Genomic DNA, 19,860 nt, shown 5'->3' on the forward strand with positions numbered 1-19,860 from the left:
TGCAAAGTGAATGTGAAGACTGACGAAATTGCTACAGTTGTAGCTGATAAGAAACCTAATTTCCCTGCTGTCCTCAGACTACTGAATCAGCTCAATTTCATCAAAAAACAAAACAAAAAACCCCACAACATCATCATGCGAACTGATTTTCAGAGGTGGTGAGCACCCACAGTTCCACCTGAATTTAGTGGGAGCTTTGGGACTCAGGCCTTACATGTTGACAAGATGAATTCAAGAGTACATGGCTGAAGTACCTCAGGTTAGGATAACTATAGTATATCAATTTAGAAGAAATAAAAGAAAACACTTCTGCATACAGCTTGTCGTCAGACTAGAATTTACAGTTGCAGAAGAACATATGGTGTTACATACAGTACTATCACTAGATTAAAGAATGAATTTTATTAACATCTGAATAACATGCTGAGTTATATATGCTAGAATAAAGGATACTCAAATATGCTTCAGGTATAAACTGATCACCACATTGGTCAGAGAAGGAATTATTTCTTTCACACACTGTTCAATTGAATATGTTCAATACTGGGAAGAGGAGGATACCCCTCATCTGAAGAATTAGTCTACCAGACTGGAAGGATCAGTGGTCTGATCTAGTCAGGCAAATTCTATGACCTATACAACATTGCTTGATCCACTTCTTAAGGGCAGAACTAAAAATAGGCTTTCACTTCGGTGCATGCAGACATAAATCTAAAAGGACATTCTCCTAAACAGAACCCGAGAGGCATTATCCTCCACTCCACTTCATTCTCTATTGCTTGCAGGCCAAGTACATCTCATAAAAAAGAATGAATTCCTAGAACATCCTACGCTGAAAGGGAAAAAATGTTGAACCATAAGACACTAATTGATATCAGCAGAAACGACTGTTTGTTATGCTATCTGAGTGTAACTGAGCATAACAAGAGCTCTCCTCTAAATTATATGTGGCTAAAGACTAACACAGAGGCAAAAAAAAAAAGAGGAATCACACACAAACATTCTCACTGTGCAGTAGCTGTGATCAATCTAAATATATCCATTAGTTAGCTTCTAAATGGATTAAACTATGTTCACATAGGCTGAAATTCACCCCTCTGAGGATGGCCAACACAAGGCTTATTTATTCTACACCATTTACGTGCCACATAAGCCCTATTTTTTAATACTTAAGTGAGACTAAAGTGGTGTATAGGCCTCATGCTGGCCCTCTGCACAAGGGTGAATTTCACTTATACGCTACAGTGCAGTTATATACTCCATAGTAGTACATCATGGCTGAGCCATCTACAATATATGCCAGTTGCTAGAGCTATTGTGTAGTGAAGTGGAAGGTAAATTGACTTAGTCAGTCCACAAGACAGTTAAACAAAATGGTTCTTCTGTTCACTGCCTTTCTATTCAGCAGGTAATTCTGATTAATGATGCAGCAAATCCATCTTTCTGTTACTTTAAAACATTGAACTTCAAACAGCTTTCTTTAGGCCTTTCCTACCATATGGTGGAGAAAGCGATAAACAAATTAAAGAATGGCAGGAATTGGAATTTACACATTAGGATGTATTGTAGAGGTTTATGAAAGAAATCTGAGGTTTTCTGAATGTTTATCCAAACTGGAAGAACCAGTCTGAATCAAACTATGAAAAACTATATATATTGGTGTATGTATCATAATGTCTGTAACTACACGTAGGTGCTAGAACTACGGGTGTGGGGGGATGGTGCAGCGCACCACCCCCCCACCCCCCCCCCCGCTTGAAGGGTTTCCATTATATACAGGGTTTACAATTTGGTTCAATGGTTCTCAGCACCCCCCGCTATAAAAATTGTTCAAGCACCCCGTAACTACCTGTGTAAAACAGCATATACAGCAAAAACACACACCTGTGTTTTGTACTATATAGAACAGAAGTCCTGAAAGAACCCACTGCATTTGTGAGAGGACAAATATTGACCCTACTCCTCTGGGCAGATTACAATTGAGGTAATTGTATTTTGCTTACGTACATTTCCCTTGCAGTTCCATTTAGAAAACACATGTATTCACTTCCTGTTCTGAATTGTTTTGTGGTGTTCTGTGAACTACTGGACAACTGCTGTTTTGGGCTGGTTTTTTACTCAAATATGGGTGCATTTCAATGACTGATGAATTGATAATTGTGTGTCGTATGTAACTGTTTACGTTTGTAAAGTATTCGAGATCTTTCAGGATGAAAGACAAAATCTAAATAGCAGATCTACTGATACTGATGGAAAACAATGCTGGGATGTGTATGTAAACACAGTTGGCTAACTAGTTTCATGGGTATTGGTTATCCTAAAAAACCACATATAATTTAATAACAGATATTTGGAAATAAAGAATAAATATTAGTGAATTGAATATCAAAGAGTATAGTAGGGACATTCAACTCTAATTTCTACTTGCTGCATCAATAGTGAACAAAGGGTGTCAACATGGCTCACACTAGATCCTGCTGGCAAAGGACATGTTGGACAAGGAAGGCAGGGTGGAATATACAATTTACTGCTCTGTAGAAAAGGAACAATATGGACCCTGTCTGCCCTATGCAGCCAACCTTGGCCATATGTGCTGTAATGTGCTCTATTTAGTTCTACCATTGAAGAGATGATGCTTTCATATTCTGGAGTAGAATGCAGCCACTTGTCTCCAGAAATTAGGTGGAATGAACATATTACACTGGTACTTTCCTGCTCAACACTGGCTACCTATTAGCTTTTGGGTGCAATTGAAGGGGTTGATTGTGATCTTTAGGATCTTAAATGGTATAGGACCCTGTTTTCTAGGAAACTGCAACCTGCCTGAGGTGAAAATAAGTAAAGAGGGAACATATGGCAAGAATTAACTGTTCATTTCTAGACCAACATGTTTTTGAGGTAGAAGTATTCCAGGGAAATAACACCACATTGTCTGGATGTTAGCTAACACCCCTAATGTGCACTTTCAACCTTAACAACTTCCTAACTAATAGTTAACTCCTAGTTTTTATTGCTTAATAATAATATTCTGCCCCAATTACCATTTACACAAAATTCTGTGTAAGATATGCACTGAAATTGTCAGTATCTAACACAGCTCTGATTTCTGTGGCTTTTCAATTATTTTATATGTTGTTTTTGTAATTTACTTTTAAAATATTTCATTTTGCAACTCTGACTTGGCATTTGCAAAACTACTCAGTCATCAATTTGCTCGCTCACCCTTGAATCATCATTGATCAATGACTGGGGTGGTTTAGAATCCTTTCCTATATGTGGGGCCATTACCTCATTAATCTTTTTTGCTGCAGGCTCTGGATATTGGCAGGCAGTAGCAAAGGGTGTCTTTGTGCATTTAACAGAGACAAATGCTTTAGCAGTGTCTATTTTAAATGGTCGTGTCACAGAAGGTTTTTCTTCAAAATGTACCTAAAGCAAAATTGTAGCGCTTAGGAGTTGTTAGGTAGGATACAAATGACCATTCCTCTAACTTCTTCCAGTCATACTCCATTTCTTACCCACTAGACAACCACACTTCCCTCTACGAGAAAACTCCAGTTTCCATAGAATTAGACAGTGAACTGGGACTGCCCTATCAAGTTAGAACATATTTAGGAGCATAGAAATTCCCTTCCCAGATCAGTCCAGTAGTCCTTCTAGTCCAGTGTCCTACAATATACAGTAACCAAAAGCATCACAGGAAAGTGCAAGAAACCCATAATGAATGATTATGGAATAACCTGATCATAGCAAAAATATTTGCCTAACCCCAGAAGTCAGTGGTTTGCTAATGGCTGGAAGAAGGTTCATAATCCCTATACTTTTTATCCTATTTAATGTAACTATATATATTCTCATTATCCATATCAATATCTAATCCTTTTAAAAAAGCCTGTTAAACTCTTGTTTCAATGATGTGTGACTATATCAAGTGAATCATGGAATGTGTCGTGAGGGAAAAGTATTTAATATTAATATTTCTTGTAATGTATAGCCTTTCAGTATAGTTGGCTGTACCCTTATCTTTGTACTGTGAGGCTAAGTAGAAGCACTCAAATTGCCTATACTAGTCAGTTTGCTGTATCTGTATCACATCTTTTTTAAACAGTCTTAATGTTTTCAGTCACTCAGTGTATGGAAGTCTTTCCATGATTCTAATATTTTTTTTTTTAAATCTCTGGTCCCCTTCTGTTTCTGCTGGAGCACATACTCCAGTTCGTCAAGTCCACTTTATGCCTGTGCAGGATATCTCGCCACCAGCAAAAAGCTGACTGAGGTAGCTCTGCTGCCCCGGTCAAACTGGCATCCAAGGAAGATGGGAGATGGCTTGTCTATTTAGTCTATAAGCTTTTTGGGGCCGTTTCCTATTATGCATTTGTACAGTTTAAGTAATATCTGTAGGTGCTATTGTAATACAATTATTATTTAGTAGTAGTAATGTGATATTCTGCCTTAATCCAAGCAAGCAGGCCACAGTGAGTGCTAGAATCCACATATGCTGTGAGCTGCTTCTTTATATTAGAGTAGCATTAAAGAACTGCATGGGCTGTATTTGGCCTATTGACCACAGTTTGACCCTCACTTATAGAAGCATTATGTTGCTGCATTACAGTTCTTAACAATGTTATCATGCAAAGAGGAATGGGCTGGCTTATTTATTTTCAACACAGTTCTGGCTTGATATTTTTGGCCAGGACACAAGCCCTGTTTTTTATAAACACACACACGAGTGCACATTCCAGAGGTATACACATTACACACACAGCCTGGAGTGCTCAGCATGGAGCAACATTTCCAGCGTCACCAGCCTCTTGATTTTATCCCTAGTCTTGCAATAGTTGGTGCTTTACTTAAAGCCTCAGCTCCTGGAGTCGGGTGATTTCTAGGCATCATGTTTTCAAGTCTTTCTCAGCAACCATGAAGGCTAAAGTATCAAAAAGCAGAAGACAATAAGAACCTGAATTTTATTATAGTTTTCAGCTTTGTGATGTTAATCAGTTGAGGATTTGGGGATGTGGCTCTGAGGGGCGGGAGAGGACGCCAGGACTTTCAACAGCTGCAGTTAGCCCCGCTACCACTGCATCTCCTTAGTTCAGGTGCTGCTGTGCCAGGGAGGCGAGGCAGCTTGTGCAGGAACGGGAGGAGGCTGCTTGGGGGAAACGCAGCACTCTCGTTTGCTTTCACTGTGGTCCCCTGCGTGAACGGGATGAGCCCAGCAGGTGCGGGCAGGAGCCCAGGGCGAGCTGCCAGCCTGGGCTCAGGCAGGTGGCTGTCCGCCAGGCTGGGCACGCGCACACGCGCGCACACACACACACACAAAACCCACCATGAGCCGAGGCGGCCGCGTGCGGGGCCCGGCAGGTGGCGCCGCCAACCGCCACTTCAGCCCTGCCGCTTTTCTGGCGTCGCGGCAGCCACGCCCCCTCTGGCAAAGGTGAGGCAGCGAGGGGCGGGGCGAAACCCCGCCCCGCCCCCTCCTTTCGGGGCAGCGCGTGCGGCCCGGCTGGCTGCCTACACAGCTGCCCGCTCGGCTCTCCGGCTCGGGTGCTGCTGGCTCGCGCCTCGCCTGTTACCCGCACGGACAAGGGCTGCGCTCGTGCCCCCGCTCCCCGCCATGAGCCCCGAGGAGAAGCCCCCGCCGGGCCGCTCCCGCGGGAGCCGGGCGCCACCGTCGCAACCTCCCTGTGGCCGGGGCCGCCGGCGGGGCGGCTTCCTGAGCGAGATCCGCACCGCGATCCGCACCGAGCCCTTCCAGGAGCGCTACAGCCTCAGCCCCGGCAGGGAGCTCGGCAGGTAAGCGACGGGCCGGCCGACAGAGCGCCCCGCTGCGGGGGCGCCCAAACCCCTTCCAGCTACGGGGGCAGCCCGGCCCGCGGGGAGCTTCTCTCCCCCCAACACTCCCGGGGAAGGGGTGAGACGGTCCCGGTGGGCTCCGGTGCTGGTGCACCCCCGGCTCCGCTCTGCCCGCGCCGGACGCTCCGTGCCGACTCTCCCTGATCGGTGTCACTGGCCTGGGCGCAGGTGGGAAAATGCTCCACGCAGCCCAGTATGGGGGCGCTCCCGCTGGCCCCGCGATTGGCTCTGGTCAGTGTAGTCAAGGGCAAGTCGTGTTGGGCGCTGTCTGCACGGGAGCCGCTCGCCGTTCCTGTGTCCCCCCCAAACAGCCAATGCAAAACACTTCTCCTTAATTTACCTGGGTGTGTGTGGTGGTGGTGTTAGGTGTTACCTGAACTAGGTCAAATGTGACACAAGGAAAAAAAGACTATTTAAGGGAAGCAAATGGTTAGAGCAGGGTGGCGAAGGCGTTTTTTTTTTTTTTTTTTTCAATATACTTTTCTCTCAGGGTGGGATTTTCACCACTCCTCAAAAAGAAAATAAGTTATAAAAAGTTTTTTGTTCTGGAAAGTGACTCTTGAATTGTGTTCCATGTTTGTGGCTCAGCTCTTTTTATGTTAAGCTTCCTCAGTGTACACATACATTTTGCATTTTGAACTTGGAGACACTCATATTAAAAATAACACTTCTGTCTGAAAGTTTTACCACATCAGGGTGGTGTTCATATATGATGACTGTCACTGAAAGAGATTAGAGAGAGAAGTTACTTTCTCTTTTTTTTTTTTTTAAGTTGGCTTCATTTGACAGCACTCTGTGTAGTCAATGACACATTTGTTCCTGTATAGTCAGTAATCCTTTTGTTTGCCTGGGTCTTTCACACAGCAGTAGGGAAAAGAAACACTTCCTTTGGAGGGGGGCAAAATAGAGAAGATTATGACTCAGGAACAAGTATAGTTGCTGTTAACTACTTTTTTAAAACTCTTAAAAATTGTCTAGACTTCAAGTTAACTTTGGCATTTTAACAAATCTAATTAATCAGAATAATATCAGCAAAATATAACAGACATCAATATCTATATAAGGAGAAGGTTTCTATATAGGTGTCTTTAATGTAGCAAAGAAAGGTATAATAAGATCCAGCAACTGGAGGCTGACCCTAGGTAAATTTGGGCTAGAGATAATGGACAAATTTTAAGCAACCGTAATTAACCATTGGAATAGTTTAATAAGGAATGAGCTGGATTGTCCATCCCAAAATCTTAAAATCAAAATCGGGTGTCTTTCCAGAAAGCACACTCTAGTTCAACCATGAGATAAGGGCTTGTGATGCTGGAGTTACTGGGTGAAGTTCTTTAGCCTGTGTTATACAGGAAGTTCAGACTATATGATGATCCATCCTGGCATAAAAAAATTTGTTAATGGGGCTTCATACCTTTGCCCTGTTAATGGGGGGGATGGGTGGGGAAAGTACTGCAATAAACTTTGTATTGTATAATTAGGACAAGCAAATCTCAACAAGATGTCTTTTTACATAGTCATTTACTGATCAAAGCTGTACTTTAAGACATTTTTTTCCATGACTGCTGTGATTCTATACCTGCGATTTTCATGAACTGATCAAAATAAAACTAATAATGCCTTTTTGGCTTTTTTGTTCTGCAATAGTCTGCAGAAATTTTGGTTCATACTGTCCCTTTTTCAACACCACAAAAGTCTCTGAGATCCTTTTTCCTCATAATGTAAAGAGATCATATACTTGAGTTTGTAGATTTAATTTCTTAGCTTAATTCTGAAGATTTTTTTTAAAGTAGTGGAAAAATTTAAATTGTTGGATCCTGGATTCAACTCTAGCATATTCATAAAGAGGGAATTTTTGCTCACCGTTGCAAAACAAATGTAGTGAAATTAAAAGGCTCTTTGCCATTTGTGACCATATCGTTATTAAAAACTGATGATAAAGCATGCTAAATTTCATCTGTGTCAGTTCATAAAAGGTGCTTTGGCTCTGAAATTGAATGCTTATTTTTCTTAATGACTTAAGAGTATGAGTTTTTTATAACACTTGTTAATGTGTCTAACAATAATTCTGCAGATGAATAGCAATCTTATTTTTCAGGCAAAAAGCATCCCCTGTGCACACAAACATGTTGTGTCTATTTTAATCCCTGTTTTTTTGAAGGGGGAATACATTAGATTTATGTGTTTCAAAAGATTACCTGTTCAGCTACTGGGTCAGGCAGCAATCCCACCTTGACCAAATACAGCACATGCTGGAATAAGAAGACTAGTTCAGGAAGAAATACCAAAAGAGTTCTTATTTGTTTTTGTGCTGCCTCCTTCAACACACAGATTGGAGAAGTTCAAGAATGAGAATGATTTTACTAATGTGAAGCTTTCCATATTGCAAGTACTGTTCAAATATCAGTACTGTTGACTTTGAAAGCAAATTTTTATGTTCAGATGTTTTCTGCCATTTTAAAACTACTTGAGCTGATATAGGAGATAGAACTGCATTGCAGACTTTATAGAAACTCCTAATCTTTTGTGTATTCCCTTGATTGGAATGCTAGTGGCAGTTTTTGTTCTTTTTATAAAAGCATGCAACAGGTCTTTTACTTGAAATCATGGACACACTTATGGCTGTATTGTTAGCTCAAGATATAATTAAGTTTTGTCCCTAACCCCCACTCCCATCCACTCACAAAAATCTCTAGTTTGAGTTAGGTGGCATCTTTGGGCTTATCTATGCAGTGCATTAGTCCACACCAGAGGATTCTAGTGCACACTAGCAAGTCGTGCATTAACTGGCCCGTGTGAACGTTGCTGGTGTGCAGAAAAAATTATTTACTGTGCATTGAAGTAGGACTGTTTAAAATGGAACTATATTAATGAATACTGGGGAACTTTTAGTTGCATACCATTATACCCATCTGGTGGAGAGACACCCTCAGATTTGGGGGTGGTGAGTTAAAGCTCCAGTGATGCTGCTGCTGAAACTAGTAATGCAGTGGGGATGCAGCAGGATGAGTTACAACTTATCTGCTAATCAAATTGTTCTGTGCTGGTAATCAGAACTCTGTAGCTTCAGTGATAGTGTGACAGTGTTTTGAAGTATGGTTGCTCTCACTAGAGGTAGGGTACCTCAAGTGGCGTAACATGAGTCTACTACCTATTGCAATTAAGACCATTGTAATAGAAATTCCATTGTAAAATGGGGAGCAATATGCTTTTTAATAAGATTTCTTTGTAGAGATGTTAAATGGTTTTATAGCTATTACAGGTCTGAATACTTACTGTTTCGATTTTTGTCACGAGCCCATTCTGTATTGTGAAGCCAAAAGCATATCCAAAAAGGAAACCTCAACCTTAATTTTCCTACAGGTTTGCTTTCTTATTTTGTCTAAAGTTCCTTTTTAAAGGTGCTGACTTGCAGTGTTGATTTACATGGATCCTAATCTTTTTGCGAGGAAGAGAGGAGTGTAGCCGTCAGACTAATAGTACTTTTGCAGACAATAATATGCTTATTAAATTTCTAGGCAAACTTATACAGTTCTTAAGTTTATTGACGTTTTTGTTAAGTGGCCTGGAACTTGCCATGCACCAGATCAAAGCTCATCATCTGCTAATGTCAAAAACTGTTCTGGCTTCTCAAATTGGTCAAGTAGTGTCTACCTGACACTGTGCTGCTTTCTCATCAGAAAGGCAGTTTGTTTTAGTTCTTTCAATTGCCCTCAGAATAGGTTTTCCCTGACAAAAGATTGAAGACATATGGGACTCTAAAGTAAAGTTCTATTGATTTCCTCAGTTCACTTTTTCTTTTGAATAAAAAGGACGTACTGAGTCTCAGTTATCATGAACTGAGAATAACAGGCTCTAAAGAAGCACTGAGCAGGTGGAACAGCATAATAAGGAAACTTGGTTTCACACTCTGGACATTTCAAATGTAGAGATGTGACTTCATGTGCAGACTGACCCATGCCTTCATGATAGTACCCAGCTGTTTAATGAACTTAATCTATCTTAATGTTGTGAGTCTCAGTTCTTGGTCTGTGCTACTGGATGCTTGTTGTCCCCCCTCCCCCACCCCCAGCAATAAGAATTTGTAACTAGAACATACGCTGTATGTTTGCCACATTTTTGTCTTATGCCTCAGTTATCTGAGACCACCTTCATACAAATATAACAGGTGTGGAACAGACTCTGGGGATGTGATGGACAGAGACGGGAATGGAGAGAGAAGTTGCTGGCAATTGGACCCATCCATTGAAAAGAAATTCTGAGATTAAAACCTTCTTGCTAAAAACAGTCTTCTCTCTTACCCTTAACAACAGAAAAAGTGTGGTGTGGGAGGAAATGCACGCTAGACAAATAGCACTTGTGATGAATTAATTCTATAGCTAATTTTATGCAGTTCCGTTCCTTTCAGACAATCTCTTTTTAAGCTTTCTAAAAGATGAATATGTTCATAGAAGTCACTATTAATACTGCACCCACAGTAGTGACAGGAGGTTTTGCAGATCACTTTGAGAAAAGATTACTTAAAGTAATGTCAGATTCTCTGCTGCTCCCTAGCAGAACCCATGACAACCCAAAATGTGGGTAAACATATGATGTAAAGCGTTCTTGCTTCATTTGCAATTACTAAGACTTTTTTGTTTCCTTTCTGTAAGCCAGGATGTGTGCCAATTTAAATAATGCTAATGATGGTGGTAGTGTGAAGAAGTGACCTTGGGCTTTTTAGTTGTGTTATTTCAGAGAAAATCATTTTCGGTTTGAAGTAGGATTTTTATTATGAAGATTGTGTGATAAAACATGAACTGTAGACTAAAAATTAGTTTGCTTTTAAACACGTTCTTTGTCATGTTGGAGTGTGGATGTCTTTATTTCTTACCTAGTATTCTCCCCCACCCCCAATCCGTTCCTTTCTAACTTTAGTCATCACAGTTACCCCCTCTCTTAATCATATGGTGCCCTGAACTATCACTTTCTCTTGGTTTCTCCCCTTGTTACTGTATTTTCAACAGTAAATTCACTTGCTTTTCAAGAATTCCCCGTTAAGACTTCAAAATAAGACTTTGAAGAAAGGGAAAATGAGGAGAATCCAATTTGGAGCTTCTCTGAACACTTGGTAATATAACACAATGCTTATTTTTTAAAAACCTGTCCTGGTATATCTCTCTCAAAGTACAAATTTATATCAGGTTTCATAATATTGAATCAACTTCAACTTAGATTGCCCAGCACATTTTTGGTGGATTTTTGCTCTGGAGTTGCCTCAAGCATGAATCTTACTAGTTGCATAGTAACTAGTTTTTAAGAATTATATTTGTAAACAGTCTAAATGTCTATGTAACCTGACCCTTTTAATTAAGTGGTGCATCAGGTGTCTATCTAGCTCAACTGTGCTGTAAATGTGTAGCACACACTGTCTTATTTTCCTTCTTTGTGAATAGATATTGTATTTCCATAGTGACAAATGTTTTGGTTAATCTGGCAATATCAGTATTTATATTAGACTTCCTCTTTGCTTCCAAAACAGCTTTTGTATGCAGGTCTGAGCAGCTTCTTGTGCGTCATGAAATCAATATCTTGTTTTTAGAGAGAGATGAAGTATGACAAACTACTTCGGTCAAGAGTTTAGTGTGTGCTAAATTGTGAGTGGTATTGACTTTGTGGTAATTTGAGGAAAATTACACATTGAGATTATACACATTGTGACTCCAGCAGTCAGTATTTAAATCATGAGGATTAGAACTTTTTACAGGATGTGCTATTAAAGGGTCAGATCCAAACCCAATGGAAATCTTCCCATTGATTTAATTGATTTTTGGCTCTGTCACAAATACCATTAGGCCATGCTAGGTTTGTTCCTACAAAGAACTGATCTTTTGCTGCTGTAAAGGGGCAGCATCAGCATGGATTAGAACTACTTACTGTTGAAAATTAGTTTGCTGCAATACTTCATATTGTAAACGTGGCATTCAAATTTGTCAAGTTTACATGGCTTCATTTTGAAGCAATTTAGAGTCCTTTCCAATGGTTCTCTAAGCAGAGTTGCTGTCATTCATGATCAGAATTTAAACTTGAGAGCACTTTTTACTTAACCGACTATATGTTTAATATGTTATGACATTAGCTTTTTAAAAAGAACCACTATGCATACATTACTTAGTTCTTTAGAGAGTGCAGCCTTCTGATCCTCTCCACATTATTCCCATGGCATCCTTACCTGCCTGCCCTTTGCTTTTTGTTCTTCCTTTTCTTCCCCTACCCCTTCCAAGCGTGCTTTTGAGTCCATCTCAGAGTGCTTAGCACATTGGGCAGTTTTTATTCTAGGCCCTGAGTGGCCAATTCCAAAGGTGCTGTTTGACAATGATCTTTTAAAAATAGATGTTGGTTTCAATCTTTTAAAATATTCTTAGCATTTTTGTGGGATTTTTTTTGCAGTGAAATACAGTAATGTTATTTTGTAGTTGAGATTTTGTTTCTTGCACAATCAAATTTATTAATGGTTCTATCAGGTAGCTTTGTATTTCCTGACACTCTGCATTTAAAAAAACATAACATTATCTTGACACATGTATTAAATATGAAGAAGTTTCTCAAGAAAATACTTACTTTGGGCCTCACAGTGCTTCAAAAACCCACATGTTACTGTCCATGTGCTTTTGTGAACATCTGGTCAGTCTACTGTACTTCAGTTAATTTTTGCAAATGGTATATTTGAGGAATAATGATGATAAATATACCTTATTAAATCAATGGTTGCAATTCAGATTATTTTTTTGGGCTGGGGAGCCTAAATGTCTGTGGTTTTTATTTTGTTTCACTTAATTGATTGTGAATTAGCAATCCTGAAACTGAAATACTTTATTTTTCAAAAGGTACCAGGAGTCCACTGAGGAGCTTGCCTTTACAGTACTGAATAAAGTTTTCATAAAAACAATACTTGATGCTGGAACATAATTGCTGTGCTATATCAGACCAGTGGTCTGTCTAGCCCAGTATGCAGTCTGAAAGTGATCAGTACGTTCCCAGATGCTTCAGAGAAGTGCAAGAAACTTCATAGTGAACAACTCTGGAATAATGTGCCATATGAGAAGTTTCTGCCAAACTCAGTTTAGAATTGACTTGTATGCTGAAGCAAGAGGGATTTTTCATCTTTAATTGCTTGTCATCTAATGCAGCCGTGGCTGTTCTCATCCTTTATACATATCTAATTCATTTTTAAGATCTTACTATATATGTATTTGACTCATCTCACCATGGTGTCTCATCTCACACCCCCCAAGTTTTGTTTGAGGGGGGGGGAACCCTCTATTTTCTGCAACTGTAAAGAGTAGCTTGAAACATGGCAGTTTTTTTTTACCGTATGGGGGTGGGCTGGGGATAGCTAAGATTAAAGCAGTGTGTGTTGCATTTGGTTCTGAAAGCTCAGAGAGTAGTAGGAATTAATTCCATGGTTTAAGTCCATCTCATGACAAAGTTTTCTCTCATGCTTTCAGTTCTCCTCCTGTTCATAGACCATTTGATAGAGGTCATGGGGAGAGATGCAGTTTCTTGAGGAACTAGGGTCAGGCCTGTGAGGAGCTGCTGATATTAAGAATGAGACGTTTTGAATTGGATTTTGTATTCATTGGAGCTAGTGTAATGAGTGGAACCCAGAGGTGCTGTGATCATAGTGTCAGTTTGCTGAGCAGATGGGCTCTTTCTCTTACCAGTTGAAGCTCTTAGGCTGTTTGCCTTTATTTATAGGTAGGATTTGCAATAATCTAATTTGGAAGTCATGAAAACATGATTATTGTGACCAGATCAGTTTGATAGGATAGGGCACAGTGTTCTGGCCAGCTGCGAGAGAACACGGGTGTCTTTCACAATCATGGATAGTCAAGAGTACCCCAATGCTATTCACTGACTCTGAAATCTTCAGGCAGACGCATTTGACCAAGGAAGATGTCTCAAGACCTTGCCTTCTCCAAACATCTTCTCTTTTCTCTCTTGTTTGGGTTTAGTTTCAGCCAGCTGCTCCTCATCCAGGTATTTGGACAGCTGGCAAATAGTAATGTTGACATCTGAGGCAAGGGAGAGGTCAGCAATACACAAACAATATCAGCTCTACACCTCAGCCCATATGTCTAACCAGCAACTTCAGACAAGTATTGAATAAGATAGAGTACAGGATTGACCCTTGCAAGACTTAATAGGAGAGGACTCTGGACTTGGAGAAACAATGATCCAGCTCATCCTTTTGAGTTTAGTCTTGGAGAAAAGACTAAGTTTCAAAGATACCTTGGGCAAACAAGTTCCATAGATTAATCGTGTTTTTTTGTGGAAAAATATTTTCTGTTTTTTTTTTTAAACTTGAAACCTTTTATCACGTCCCCTGGTTCTGTTATGAGAAGTCTGTTTAACTAGGTCTGTTTGATTGCTTATTTAACATTCATTATTTTGGGTATCTCTGCCATCGCTTTTTAATTTGTTTCCTCTATAAATTAAACAGACCCAGTCTTTTCAATCTCTATCCATGCCTCTAATCTTTATCACCTCTTTCTGGATCTCATTTATTTCTTCTGTATCTCTGAAATACAGTGAATTTACACCCTTACCTGGAATACTGTGCCAACATTGACTTATCTAATTGCATTAGTAAATATGAGCGTGCTCAATGCACAGGGGCAGTCAAAAAAGCAGATATTTTCATCAGGGTACAGGCGAGTCTCATCTTACGTGGGGGTTCCGTTCCGCAGTTAGCGCGTAAAGCGAAAACCGCGTATAGTCAAAATTACATTTAGTTGAATGGCGGGCGAAATTGCCCGCACTACAGGTACAATATTAAAATTGTTATTTTTCCTTTTTTTTGTTTTTTGTTTTTGCCGACCGCATAAAGCTGAAATCACGCATGTTAAATGCGCGTAAGATGCAACAGACCTGTATCCAGAATAACACAACGGTCTTGTTCCAGAGAGGTTAGAGGTAACTTTAAAAGCCACCAATATGTAGAAATAGTTCCTTCTGATGTGCACTCACTTTCATTAGTCAACTGCCTATTCATCTATCTTTGCTAGGTGCTGCCTATTCATCTATCTTTGCTAGGTTCCTCTCGGGATTTCTTTCGTCTTCTATAGTCTGTCTTATATAAAATATTTGAAGATAATTTTATCTTCCTATATACCCTCATTTCCAGATTGCTTGTTGGTGAACTGGGACATCCCACTGTTGTTTTGGGGTTTTTTTGGTAAGGGGAAAATTTACTTTCCTTTTTGAGTTATGGTCCTTATGTGTATTCCATAGGATGGGTGGTGGTGGTATGTGCTCCATATAATTGAGATCAGAAGATTCTTGCTAGCCATATCCTTAAGTCCACACCTACCCCTTTCTCTTTATGTTCCAAACTGAGGACAAAAGGAGCAGTGCAAGACTGACCAGCTCTCCAGTTCTTTTCTGCTGCCTGTGGTCTGAGGTGGAACCTCTTCATTAGCTAGGTTCTGCATCTAACTGTAATTAACAGTAAATAGTTTAAAATGTAGTTTATATTTTTTATAGTTCACATAGTTCTTAATAGGGTTTGGTGGGTCTCTACCTACCTGAACCCTTCCCCCTCCACACCTCTCCATGGAGTGCCTAGTTATTCCCAAGATCTGCAGATTCTAAAACTGCGTGTCCTGCCCTCAGGCCTTCCTGGTCAGCGATGACCACCTCAAATGCCTCTACAACACTGCAGCCCATTTCTGTGGGTGAAAGGAAATTCTGCACGCACCACATTAATTTCTGCAAAATTCTACATTACGCAGTGGTGCAGAATTCCCCCAGGAGTAAGATTGATAAAATAATTTTGTGACATTGTAATACTTAATGTGCACATTAAAAACGCCACAGCAATACCTGGGAGGAGGAGGGCACTGAAGCTTGCAGCATTCTCACAGCTCGGGGCACCGCTGGATCAGCCCATGCCCGGCAGAGAGGGCACTGCTGGGGGCAGCCCTGCAACCCCCTCCACCCACCTGACTCTGCTTCTCTTGCAGCTGGCTGCAGTGGTGGGTCTGCCCAGGAACCACTGGATCTGCCGGAACATTTGGATCTGCCCTGGCACTGCTGCTCTCCTGGCAGTGATCTGCCAAACTAGCCGCACTAGGCAGCACCTAGTAACTGGGATCAGAGCAAGGCACACAGCGCTCAGCCCTGCGCACGCAAACGATCCCCCAGCCCACAGTACTCCACTTCCAAGGAGAGACAGCAGGGTGCCGCCCCCCCAAGCCAGGCGTAGATTGTGAACTTGTTAACAATTAAACGGTTAACTGATATAATTTTAATAGTTTAAATTGGTACGCTTTTTTTAAACGATATTTCCATCCCTATTCTTCAATAACCTCCAAGTTAGGACAGACTCTACACCCCTGTAGGGAGTTTCAGAAGCTCACAAGGAGCACAGTACCATTCTCCTGGCTCTGAAGGGCAGAAGCGCCCCAAAACCAGTGCTAAGTGCAGGAGCTGTACTGTCCCCAATACTGATGAGGGAATAACAAAAGTAGATTTCTCTTACTGTGATGGTACCAATGCACCATGAAAAGGAGTTGTTGGTACTGAAGACAAGAATGAGATGGCTGCACAGAAAGACAAGCCAGTCTGTTCACTTGCATCAGGGGATACATACGAGGACCCCAAGGACATGTCCATCTATATGGACTTGGAATCCCCAATTCTGTTGGAACCTGTTCTGACCAGGAGGGTCTCCACACCATTGGTCCAGAGCATGCAAGATAGGGAGAGCCACTCACCAGTACAGTCTACCAGTTGGGGCATAATAAGGCCTCTGGCACTAACAGCACCATCCGTAGAATTCGAAACTGCCACTGCTTCTGGAAAGTCAGGTTTTGGTAGGAGGAGATCACCATTCCCATAGAGACAAAGGATCAGTTCAGTCAGAGGACCCAGAATCTCATAGGCACCATCCTGATTTCATAAGAGGGATTGTGCACCTGGAGGGATTGTGGTACCTGGAGACCAGTGATACTCTCCTCCATGGTGATTGTCCCAATTTGTATTTGACCCCTCAAATTGGCCTTACCAATTGGAGACCATCAGATCCATACATGCAATATCTTGAATCCAGATGATCCCATTGGGAAGCCAAACAACCCTTCGTTCGCAGAGAAGATCTCGAACCTCCTCAAGAACTAGTGGAGGAAGAGGAGGAACTAGGTCAGGCAGCCCTGATGAGATTGTCATCTTCATCTCCAGATGTGATAATTGTACTAGCCTCACCATCACTGCCTAGTGGTAACAGGGAACTTGAAGATTTACTGAGGAGGATTGCAGACGCATTCCATTCCTCATAAATTACTGGACATTTTCCAGAAACTGGTACCATTAATGAAGCCATCTTAAAATCAGCCAAGACCATCAAGCCTCAGTTGATGCAGCAGATATAACGTCCTTCTTGATGGCAACTTCTGTGGTCATGCATTGGGTGTTGTGCTACTGTCCCCCTCCAGGTTCTGACCACCTCAGTCCCAGTTGACTGTGTCACAGGCACCACCATCCAAGACGCAATTTTGAAGATTTGGTCAAAGGTCTGATCAACCTCCCCCGACAACTAGCGTATATTACACAACCTACCCAGATGTTTGGCCACCGACTATGGCCATTTTACCAAGCGTGGGCATCCATCACCACAGATCACTGAGTAGTGGAGATAGGACATTCTAGGTATATCATCCCCTTCATCTCCATCCCACCTACCCATCTGTCTTCCCCGTCCCTCTTTAGGGACCCTTCTCACGAGCATCTTCTATGACAAGAAGTAAACTGTCTTGTACAGCTAGGTACTGTGGGACATGTTCTAGTACAACACAGGGGGAAGGGGTTCTATTCCCACTACTTCTTGACTCAAAAGAAACATGGAGGATGGAGACCCATTTTAGATCTCCGAAAACTCAACAAATTTGTATGTACCCACAAATTCAGGATGACGTCAATAATTCCAGTACTAGAAGAAGGGGACTGGTTTTCATCCCTCAACCTACAAGATGCGTATTTTCATATCACTATACACCCTGCACACAGACGATCCCTACGGTTCGCAGTAGGGAGAGACCACTTCCAATACAGAGTGTTACCATTCGGACTCTTGACAGCTCAGAGAGTCCTTACCAAAACTCTGGCCGTAGTAGCAGCACACCTACACAGACAAGGAATTATGATGTTCCCATACTTGGATGATTGTCTCTTGAAAGGTTGCACTCAAGCAGACACTTTTCCATACCCGAAGGTTACAAATAAATCAGAAGAAATCTACTCTACTTCCAGTTCAACAACTAGAATTTATCGGAGCTTACCTAGACTCGATAGAAGCCAAAGCTTCGTTACTAATGACCAGATTCTCCACAATTACCACTCTCCTAGTGGTAGTCACAATCAGTCTTAGGGACTCTGCATGCACTTGCCTATAACTATTAGGACACATGGTAGCCTCTATCTTTGTGGTCAAGCACGCATGACTATACATGCGCTGTCTCCAGGGATGGCTGAGCACAGTCTACGTACCATGCAAGCACAGTCTAAACAGACTCCTGTCACCACCACCAGAAGTCATGCAATCACTACAATGGTGGCTAAACCCACGCAGTGTGTGTGCGGAGTCCCGTTTCACCAGGACCCAGCATCTATCCTGATCACTACAGATGCCTCACTGATTGGATCTGGTGCACACTTGAACCAGCACACAATCCAAGGGAAATGGTCTCCTGTGGAGTTGTTATTACACATCAATCTACTCGAATTACGAGCAGTTCAAAACACGTGCCAACATTTCCTACTGATGATAAACAAATCAGTAAGAGTAATGACAGACAACGTAGCCTGTATGTTCTACATAAACAGACAGGGAGGCGCTCGATCTCGTTCCCTGTGCACAGAAGCCATAACATTATAGAACTGGGGCATTATCAACAATGTTACCATTACTGTGTCGTACCTCCCAGGCATGATGGCAGACAAGTTGAGCAGACAGTTTTCCCAAGAACATGAATGGGAACTGAACAACAACATCGCACAACGCATATTCCGCAGGTGGGGGTCACCACATATTGATTTGTTCGCAACATCACAAAACCGCAAATGTCCAAGGTTTTGCTCACGAGCAGGACTAGGACCGCAATTCCTAGGATATGCCTTTGTCATCCGATGGAACACACCCATCTTTTATGCATTCCCAGCAATACCGTTATTATCCAGTGTAATACACGAGATACGGATCAACAGAGCTTGGATCATACTGATGGCTCCGACATGGCCCAGACAGAGGTGGTTTCCATACCTGAATAGCATGGTGGTTTGCACCCCGTACACCCTTCCTCTCTATCAGGATCTTTTCTCTCAGGACGAGGGTCATGTTCTTCACCCGAATCTAGGAAAACTCCACCTGAAGGCATGGCTCCATCACGACGAATTAACCTATTTGGAAGAGGCTAAAAGGTGTTGCTAAACAGCAGGAAACTTACCATGTATACCATTTACCTCCATAAATGAAAGAGGTTCTCCTCGTGGTGTCACGACAGACACATACCGGCACTTACAACACCAATACATTCGATTTAGGAGTACATGTTGCATTAGAAACACATGGGGCTATCTATTAGTTCACTTAAGGTGCACCTCACAGCCATAGCTACTTTTCACAACAAGATAGATACACGAAGGCTGAAAACCATCTGATTACAAAATGCTTCCTCGCAGGTATTCAGAACATGTACCTGAAGTCTGCAACCCTACACCAGCATGGGACCTAAAACTAGACCTCAGAGGCCTTACCAGAGCCCCTTTCAAACCACTTGCTACCTGTTCTCTACTACATTTATCAATGAAGGTAGCGTTCCTGGTTATGATCACTTTAGCACGTAGAGTGGGTGAAATTGGGGCCCTCATGGTCCATCCTCCTTATGCCATATTCTTTAAAGACAAAGTGACTATGCGACCACAGCCTAAATTTGTATCGAAGGTACCGTCATCATTCCATCTCAATCAACC

The 19,860-nt window shown here is 41.6% G+C and overlaps 1 protein-coding gene across 1 annotated transcript in view; it reads left to right on the forward strand.

Annotated features, from left to right (window-relative positions):
- Positions 1 to 5,492: 5,492 nt before the first annotated feature.
- The window catches only part of STK17A (serine/threonine kinase 17a), a 56,631-nt gene continuing 42,263 nt past the window's right edge, over positions 5,493 to 19,860 (forward strand). The window contains exon 1 of the mRNA XM_034761263.1: positions 5,493 to 5,793. Coding sequence (XP_034617154.1) covers positions 5,615 to 5,793 — 179 coding nt within the window. The 5' untranslated portion in view covers positions 5,493 to 5,614. The remainder of the gene's footprint in view (positions 5,794 to 19,860) is intronic.

Source organism: Trachemys scripta, chromosome 2 (genome assembly GCF_013100865.1).
Source record: "Trachemys scripta elegans isolate TJP31775 chromosome 2, CAS_Tse_1.0, whole genome shotgun sequence".
In the NCBI taxonomy this organism is placed as follows: Eukaryota; Metazoa; Chordata; order Testudines; family Emydidae; genus Trachemys; species Trachemys scripta.